Below are 10092 nucleotides of genomic sequence, written 5' to 3' on the forward strand. Positions count from 1 at the left end.
TTATTTATGTTATTCTGTTTACAATGAAGCCACACCTCCTAGCCACCCACGCGCACACTCACGCAGTGTATATCTTTCACACAGGAAATCAGCATAGTCTGCAAACTGCCTGTTTTATCAAGACGAACTTGTTTGACTGATATCTCTCAAAAAGGTATGAAAAATGATATTTACGCTGTGTATGAAGAGGTGAATTTATCACTCATTTTATTTATTTATTGTAGGATTGATTTTGTTTCACTTAATTATTTTTTGGCTAAAATTATGTTTTCCCTTTTTGTTTTAACATCTACAATATGTTAAAAGCTAGTCTGCGTGCTTTGCTCTTGTTGCTCAGCAAATGAAAAAGATTAATTATATGTAAGATGGATTCAATTGTCTCCCAGTATCAAATGTGGGGATGAAAATCATATTATCATCCATTTTAAAGCCATGTTATTTGACATTTGATAGATTGGGTCACATGTGATTACTGGTGAGATGCCTTTCATACTCTAATCAGCAATTTTAAGGTGCAGTCTCAAGAACAGCGTTGTTCTACAACCACACATGTTTCACACATGCTTACCAGCAATACCAAGAAATATGATGAATCCCACCTTCTACAGCTTTTCTTTAATAGGACATTTGATGTCAAAGCATTTCCTTGGAAAGCCATTTGTGGTTTATTAGAAAAGCTCCTTTGAGCGTTTCATGTTTCCTTTGAAAATCTCAAAGAATTATAATACATAAACAATAAATTAGAAAACCAAAGACTTTTCAATGTAATGTCTTCCACAACACTGCCCATGAGACCCCATTCTTTTGAAATGTCCTCAACGTTGAACTTGAACCTACTGCAGCTAACAGGTTATGCATGTGTTGTAGCATTCGTTGCCAAATGAAATAAATATGTGGTTGCTGCCGCTGACTCAGAGTGCTTTACAAGTGTTAGACTGAGCCGATGTTTATCAGAGCTTAAACAGACATCCTCTTGCAAGCCTCTTTTCTGTTTCTCTTCACACTCATAATGCAGCCTTTACCCAACACGACATTGCATTGGGTAAAGGTTGCCTTATGATCTAGAACTATGATGTCTTGTATCAGCCTTAATTATTAAATAAAAGTCTGCAGAAAAATGCAAACTGAAACATCTACTCTAATGCTTTCATACTTTCCTGTCAGTCACATGACTTAGTTCCTGTAAGTGCAGTTCATCTAGTGATCGCTTGTGGTTTTCAGTTCTTTTACTGCGCATTTGAGACTCACATTTCTTTCGTTGCTTTGATTTTAAATGTACTTTTCTTTGCTTGATTTCATTCCTGACCTCTCACCATTATCAAATTTTGTGCTCTCAGGATGTACTAGTCAAACACTTAAAACAAGTTAAAACATTTAAACTATTTCTGGATAAAATAAGGCGTTTATGGGGTGCGACGGATAACAGTCAAACCATCATATGCTGTTTTTCAGAGAATAGGGCTTCTTTTGTCCTCAGTGATAATTGAGTAATATCATGCACCCCAAGAGGATCTTGAACATCTACCTCCAAAGAAACAAAGCCTTCAATTTCACTTGGCAGGTGTGTCAGAAAAGAGTTGGAACCAAATTAGGCAGGTTGTTATGTCTCCAAGAGCATTATTAGGCAACTCTGCAATAGAATATCAATGAACTTTCGCCCTGAGATACATAGAACTTTTATCTTTAAAGCCCAATTCACACTGCACATACAAACACCAACAAACAAGTTGGCCGTTGGATTTGGAATCTCATGAAAATAACTACACAACAGACATAACAGGGATAAGAGACTGATCCAACAAATCCCAACCTACATGTTGTTTGGTTTTAAAACTAAACAACATTTTATTACTATGGATGGACAGATATAAAAATTCTGACTGATAGTGATAAGCCAATAATTATTTACCAAAAACACTTAGATGTTACATATATATGTCAACCCCAAATTATATTTTGTCTTTTTCAGATGATTAACGAGGATTGGCTGTGCAGCTCATTTAAACTGTGTGATCTAGTCACTGCAGAGTCTGCTCACTCTGATGTAAGTACAGAAATTTTAACATATTTAATATATTAAACGTATATGAGCCATTTACAGAATTGGTGCAAACTGCTGTCCCACAACTAAAAAAAACACATTTAAAAAGCATTTAAGTATTCCAATCTTAGATGTTTACTAAGATCCTTTTATTATCTGTTAAAACCCACAATAATATTTCAAATATCAGTAAGCTTAGTAGTAAGCTTCTCAGTAAGCTTATCATTTAGTGGGTACCTGCAATTGGGAGGTGGCTGTTGCCAACCCAAACCCCTAAATTTCAACTTATGAAAATGATATCAAAATAATTTTTGCATTTGATTCTATTGTTGTTGTTAATAATATCTTTTTGATTTGTTTTTAAAAACGTCAAGTTCAATTTTGTTTTTTAAAGTGAAGTTTTTTACTTTTTTTGTAATTTATGAAACTTTATGTTTTTAAAAAAAAGTGTCCCACATTTTCATGTCACTACCAAAACAGTTTGTTTTATCATGCATTTACGATCAGGAAATATCACTCTCTCTCATAGCTACATGGTGTGAGTAGATAGGCCCCATCATGTTGAGGTAAATGTGTTCAAAAGTATGAAAATTCTGTGTATAATTGTAAAGAATGTCACTACCAAACACTATTTTTCATAATTAGATCATTTCTTTTAGGATTTATTCGATAAAATGTAGTTTTTATGTGTACAACTGTTCAGAACTGTGCTAGCTAACCATGTGCTGATTAGCATCATTGAGCTAGGTTCAAAAGTACCTAAAATTGTCAGGACCAAAACATTTGGTGAAGTTTTGGTAGTGACATCATGGTTTTTTTTTTGGGTGTTATCCCATAAATTTGTCACTACCATAACAGTCACAACAGAAACATGGCATCATTGTTTTGGTAGGGACAAAGGGGAACACACAATCCTTTATTTGGGGGAAATAAACACAATTTTAATACAGCTGTGCATTTTTTTTTGTATTTTAGTATGTTTTAGTATGTTTTAGTCACTGTCACTACCAAAATGTTCTGTCACAACCCGAAACATGGAATGTTTTGTCAATACTAAAGTATACTGAATTATCAACTAAGATGTTATGAAATGTTTTTGGCTTAATGTATATTTAAGCTAATGAATCATTAGGTTTGAAATCAGTATGATCAACTTTTTGCCTTTTACAAAGAAACATTGGATTCAAAATACAACAAATATCTTAAATCGCACTTGAAATATTGTTATAATTGTAATTGCAATTGATTTGCCTCTGAGAACTTTAATAAAATAGAAAAATTAGATATTTACAAGGAAAATGTAAGCAAAACCTTAATAGGTCAATGTAACCTTTCATATTAAATGTTATGTTACTGTTTCAGTAGTGACAAATTTGGGGAGATACAATATGAGAATTATCTGCACGAGTACTAGAATTTTATACAATTTGCATACACACAAAATTTGTGGAAAAAGACATTTTTTCAAGATGTTTCCAACTCTGGCTTTGAACCAATTCTGTAGAATGGCCCATATAAAGTATATTAATTGTTTACTGTATTATTAAAACTTGTATTAAGCACTAACTTCAACCTTATTTCTTAAAAGTCAAGTTTTAATTTTTCTGTTATGACCTTCTCAGGACTCTGCACAGGTAGTAATCAACAGTGATTCATACCCACAACCTGCTTATAACCCATCATCGATCCAACACACTTTGGAAACATACAGCCATTTGCTGAATGTAACGTTAGAACAGAATTTAGAGCCCATTCAACACTATGCACAGATGACAGCCAAAACAATTCTAGATTCAGTCGTTGGAATCAGAGACATTAAAGTGAGAGGGGATGACGTTGAGATGCTAGCTGAAGAGTTAACTTTACAAGTCTGTTGCAAAGCACTGGAAGAGATGGAGAGGCATCATTACTCTGATGATCCATCATCCAAGAGTATGGATGATAAAGGGGTTATGGATGGGAATGCATCGGTCCTGTGCTCTTCAGGGTACAACTGTGATAAAAACGCATCTGAAATGGAACCAGACAACAAGATGGAAGAATATTATGACACATCCGCCACCGTATATGCTACTTCCTTGAAGAGCATGGCTAGTCTGGGCTCTATTGAGTACCCTGATGCTCCTCCAAGCACCCCGTTGCTTCCAGAGATGATAAGGAGTCGAGCCAGTTTCACAAGGAAGCTAAAGGGAGGACTGGCTAAAGAGTTTCTTCCTTCACCCCCTCCTCCGACCCCCAAAGACCATATGCAAACATTAATGGAGAGCCAAATGACAGACGCGTCCACTGACTTTATGGTGAAACTGATGCGCTCACTTTCACGTGAGTGCTGTCGAAATGGAGACCTAGAAGAAGACGAGGGTGGAGAAGTTGATGATGGAGGACTCCAAAATGACATTCCCACGCTGAGTGATTATGCCGCTCAAATTTCTGCAGATATCCTTCAATTTATCACCACAAATGAGATAAAAGTAAAGGATGAGGGTTGTGTGAAAAGCATGTGGGTTGTTGCTGATGAACTTGCAAGTGAAATTCTCACAACATCTTTAGCAGATATATTGGCGAGAGGAGAAAGGAAAGTTTTAGAGGAAGAATCAACATCATACTCCACATATAAGGTAGACATGGCTCCAGATACAAGGTCTATGATCTCTGCAAGAGATGGGGTGAAAGTTTTAGCTAGTGAGCTAATCATTAATGCTTTGGTTCATGCTTTTGCTAAGCTAGGGAAGGGCGTGTTTAAACATGGAACTCAGCCACATCTTTCGGGCCAAGCTGTAGAACCGCAGCCATGGGAAGAAGAAAGATATTCAAGCACACTGTGTAACGACTCAATCAACTCCCACAAAGCTAAAACCTTCAGATGTTGCATCGATAAATCAGAACTGATCCCAATTACAGATGACGGCATAAAAGTGAAATCATCTGTACACGCATTTGCCAGCAACTTTGCAGAAGACATGCTTCAGCATTCTGTGTGTGACGTTTCCAGCTTACTGTTTAACTATAAGCAATCTCAGGGAGCAGAAGTTGGCCCAGAGAAAGACATTAAAACATGGGTAATCAAGATGCGTGCTGGGGAAAGTCCGGTCCAGGAACTGCAATGTGCTCTACTCTGGGCCGCAGCCTCTCAGAAAGGGACTAAAGCACTTCAGTTTGAGCTTCCAGACAAAAGCCTTCAGCAAAAGGTACAGAATTTTACAGTTTTTACAGACTGATTTTTATATAACCTTGCTTTAATGTCTAAAGGCTGTTCACACCAAGGAGAGTACCTATAATAATAACCATAAAGTTTTAACAATCATTTTAACTCTGTGATGATAACGACTAATAATACAAATAATAATATTGGAATCACTTCCAGAACAATTTTGTCCAATTTTGTCAGAATCCACTCAGTTTTAAAGAGCCTGATCATTTAAAGTAGGAGTTGAGAGAACTATAACCAGGGTTGCCAGGTTTTCACAACAAAACCCGCCCAATTGTTACTCAAAACTAGTCCAAAACTAGCCCAATTGCATTTTGGGGTGTTCTACCGGTAAAAATTGCATTCTAGGGGGGCAAAATACACATTTTTTGGCAGGGTTCCCCTGGTAAAATTCACATTTCAAGGGCTCAATATCACGTTATTGGGGTCGCTTCAACCCACAGACATGAAAAACGACCAGCTGCAACATTGTTAAAGGTCCACTGTAGTGCTTTGAAACACATAGCTTTATTCTTTGTGTTGATGTAATTTCAACTGAAACAGGAAGACAGGGTGTATCAAGTAGTCCCGCCCCCTTTTTTAAATAGCCACAGCTTAGGTCAGAGCAGTTTGAGCTCGGTAAAGCTCAATTGACAGCTTATGACAGCCACAATCTCACCCATATCGCTATATATATATATATAGCATTCAATGTCGAATTTAAATGGGTGTGAGACCTGCGGTGTTTCATGTGATATAATGCCAAGCCAGACTTCATTTGCACCAATGGAAAGCATATTTACACTGTCTGAATTGTTCACTATACCCTATATAGTGCATTCTGTGCCATACAACACAGAAAATACTCACTCTATGAAAAAGTGACTGATTTCAGCTGCAGCTTCAGCATCTATTTATAGTGTAGGGGGCGGGATGCTTTTGATTCTCGCAAGCATTTGATTGGACAGAAAAGCTGAAGTGCAGCGTGATGTCATTGAAATCATTGATTCTTATTAGCAGAAGTTAGAGACTGTAAGTTTTGAATGCTTATAAATGTGAATTTTGTCATTGTTATGATTAGATAACCACAAGTCTAATACATTTATACTAAAAGCCATAAAACTTCGATTTTGATTTCATGGGGACTTTGAAGTAGCCCAATTCTGTAGGAAAACCACAGACCTGGCAACACTGACTATTTTTTTTCCTGAAAAACTGACATTGTTACAGTTTACCCAGTTGACCCTTCACAAAGTAATCTCAGAGCAAAGCATTTTTAAAGTTCAAGTCCACGATGTTAATCTACTACTGTCTGGTTTGTTTGTCGGACAAAAATGGCAAATTGGTTGTTCTCAAAAAGGTTGTGTGACAGACGATCTGACCAATCATAATGCCAAATCCGCCATTTTGTCCAACAAACAAACCAGAAAAGAGAGTATTGTGTGCATTGACATCTTTCCATGGTCAAAATAAAAAATGCTCTGATGTTCAGGTATGTTTATTTCATGCTCAAAGTAAACCCTGGACCACAAAACCAGTCCTAAGTCACACAGGTATATTTGTAGCAATAGCCAACAATACATTGTATGGGTCAAAACGATTGATTTTTTTTAATACCAAAAATCAATAAGATATTAAGTAAAGATCATGTTGTATGAAGATATTTTGTGAATTTCCTACTGTAAATATATCAAAACTTAATTTCTGATTAGTAATATGCATTGCTAAGAACTTTAAAGACAACTTTAAAGGCAATTTTCTCAGTATTTTTTTTTTTTTTTTAGCACCCTCAGATTCCAGATTTCAAATAGTTGTATCTCGGGCAAATATTGACCTATCCTAACAAGCCATACATCAATGCAAAGCTTATTTATCGATGATGTATAAATCTCAATTTGTGGTCCAGGGTCACAAATATGAAAAGACGATCATAATAGGATCATAATTCAAAAAGTTAAGAAAAAAAATTGTTTTCCAAAATTATTAAATAAATACTATAAAACATGTCAGTAACAATGGCATAACAATTAAATATGTTTGCATTGAAGTTCCAGTCGAAGTAAGCACGAAAACATATTTGCAAATCAAATAAAATTTTCTTTCCGAAAAGCACTTTTTCCAATAAATCCTTTTTATTAATTTCTAACTTGTTAAATTGACAGTTTTACAACTCACCACATTTTACAACAATCCTAGTATTGCCATCTTATGTAATAGCTTTGAGTTTATTACGAGGGTATAAGGAAGCACTATAATTATTTTATGGCATTCATTATATCACCAATACTAGCTGACTTGCTTTGAATGAGCCAATCAGTTTAAAGTCCTCACAATGAATTCTTTCATTTTCATCATAAAATAACTGTATTGCTTTTTATTACCTTCTCATAGCTTTGCAGACTCTCTCGGAGTGCCCGTCTGAATGGCTGGACGGTGGGTGCTTTAATGGCTTCTCTGGATGAGTTTTGTAATATCCAGCAAGAGACCAGCAGAGGGAGCTATAAGAGCTCCGATTCTCTCCTGGAGCATCTGCAGCACCTGATTGACAATGTCTGTTTAAACTGATACCCCTGGTCAATGATCCATGCAACACCCTCTGAAATAAAGACGGAAAATGGTATACATTAATCCTCATCCACACAATCTATCACATCCCAAACATTAATAAAAGGAGACAAAGTCATAACAAAGTATACGCAGCTATAATCAATTTCACTCTGACCCATTGAAAATGAGCCCTTAAAGACGAAACAGCTGCATGCACGCTCTCTGTTTATATGGATATGAGATCTGCTCTCCCGCTCCAAGCCCTCAAACCGCAGCCATTATTAGGTAAGCGGAAATCTGACTACAAATCAGCTCTGAAAGTTACTAGCACCTAAACACACTGACACATTCTTGACCAAAGATCCTGTATTCTATAGACCTTTTTCCTGAACACGGAAGTAAGTCCGGCTCTTAACTGAAAGAATGCTTTGCATTTCCGGTCTGCATTGTTTCTAGTCAAATTAGGGTATATTCCGAGCTAATAAACTAATGTTAAACCTATTAAAATGTTTTTAAAAAGCACATGGCTCCATAGCGCCATCACTTGGCAATGTCGCAATGACCATCATTTGTCAGTGCCTCACTTTAATGAGTGTGTAGATGACACGAAGCAGCGGACGTTAGCTACATTAAAAACAGATGGACGCTATTTGAATGAGTTCCTATGGAAACCGGAACAGAAAAGCATTCAATCTGACGTTAGAATTCGTAATGGCGGCGCTCATCGTTTACTCAGGAAAAAGGTCTATTCTATATGCTCCTGTGTTGTTATTTTTCAAAAACATGTCAGTACCTATAATAAAGTGATATAACAGTGAATGCTGTATTGTTGAAGCTGTTTTATGATGGAGCTGTGCAGGGCTTTGCAGGGTGTGTAAAAAGCAGGACTATTTTACTGCATCCCATTAATACTCCCCAAGCAGTGATACCTAACATGGCAGGAATGCGCTTCAGCGAAAACCTGCATCCCACTCACTCCCACTCTTGGCGACCACAGCTTGAAAATCAGGGACACGCACACACACACAAAATCACACATACTCATTCTGTGACCCTTTGCCTCACTCTATCAGTCTCCCAGACACGCTCCGTCTTTCGCTCTCTCTCTCTCCCGCACACACACGCATATTCTCATACACAAGGGGGACTGACTTCACAGCTGCAGTGTCAGTGAAGACACAATGGCTTTCAGTCCAGCCCCGTTATATGCATCTGGAGAAGTGTTTGTTCCAATGTCTGAGGAACCGTCGCTGCCAAAAATGAGAGAGACTGTGAAAAAACCTGCATAAGGAAAAAAGATAGCAGGAAAAAGGGAGTGGGGAACAGAGAAAAGGGAAGACGTGATTGCAACAGAGCTGACACACATAGAGTCAAATGGATCGTGGGGGTTCTGGAAAATATCCCAAATCCCCCCACACCCACCCTTTTCCCCAAGCTATGACGCATCGATTTATTCTCTACAATGAGAGCCAGACACATGTAGAGGAATTCCTTACACTAAACAGGCCTCATAGACTTAATGTACTTATATTTTTTCTATTCGTATCACTCAAGCCTGGCGAAGCACTGAAGCGCCGCGACTTAAGTCAACAGGGATGGCGAGCAATCCTTCGTATTTGTATGATCAAACGGGCCATAAAGGAGCCGACTGAGAAGGGAAACTGCATAAAGGATTAATAAATTTAAATAAAATGAGTACAGTACATTTAACACGTAACATGTACTTGCTCTGGAGAATAGGGATGTGTGTTCAGGTTTATGGAGTTTTCACGTCAGGCTCTTTGTAGGCCCAGTTGATCATGAAGATAAGGTCATTTTGTGTAAAACACAACTTTCTTCATGTGATCCACAGTTTGTAATGTGATCCAATGTGTGTCACATTATATTAAAGAGATGGTTCACTTAAAACCCAACTCATCATCATTTACTCACCCTCATGTTGTTCCAAACTGGGTTGAGTTGCTCTCTTTCTGCAAAAAAAAAGAAGATAAGATTTTCTTTAAAAAAATTATTGACATTTTACATTATATGTATATATTATATGTTTATTTGACATTATATGACTTTTATTGAATGGACAAAACACTTTTTGTCCAATAACATGTATTCTTTCTGACTAGTGAAAAGAACACATATAAAATACAAATATTTGATTACATTTTATCTACTTGCATCTGTAGACTTAAATTACAATTTGTTTGTTTTTCTCATTCACTGGGCCAGACATTTCCAGTTCAGTAGCACTTTCACCAAACTTTTCTGTTATATTATAATAAATAAATAACAATTGCAAGCTTACATAATTTTCTCAGAATTG

The 10092-nt window shown here is 36.8% G+C and overlaps 1 protein-coding gene across 1 annotated transcript; it reads left to right on the forward strand.

Annotated features, from left to right (window-relative positions):
- Nucleotides 1-51: 51 nt before the first annotated feature.
- Nucleotides 52-8594, forward strand: LOC141332135 (uncharacterized). The gene is made up of 4 exons (XM_073837232.1): nucleotides 52-154; nucleotides 1970-2044; nucleotides 3664-5229; nucleotides 7620-8594. Exons 2-4 carry the CDS (start codon nucleotides 1970-1972, stop codon nucleotides 7791-7793), a joined length of 1815 nt encoding a protein of 604 aa, XP_073693333.1. The 5' UTR covers nucleotides 52-154; the 3' UTR covers nucleotides 7794-8594.
- Nucleotides 8595-10092: the final 1498 nt, after the last annotated feature.

This window comes from Garra rufa, chromosome 3, assembly GCF_049309525.1.
Source record: "Garra rufa chromosome 3, GarRuf1.0, whole genome shotgun sequence".
NCBI lineage: Eukaryota > Metazoa > Chordata > Actinopteri > Cypriniformes > Cyprinidae > Garra > Garra rufa.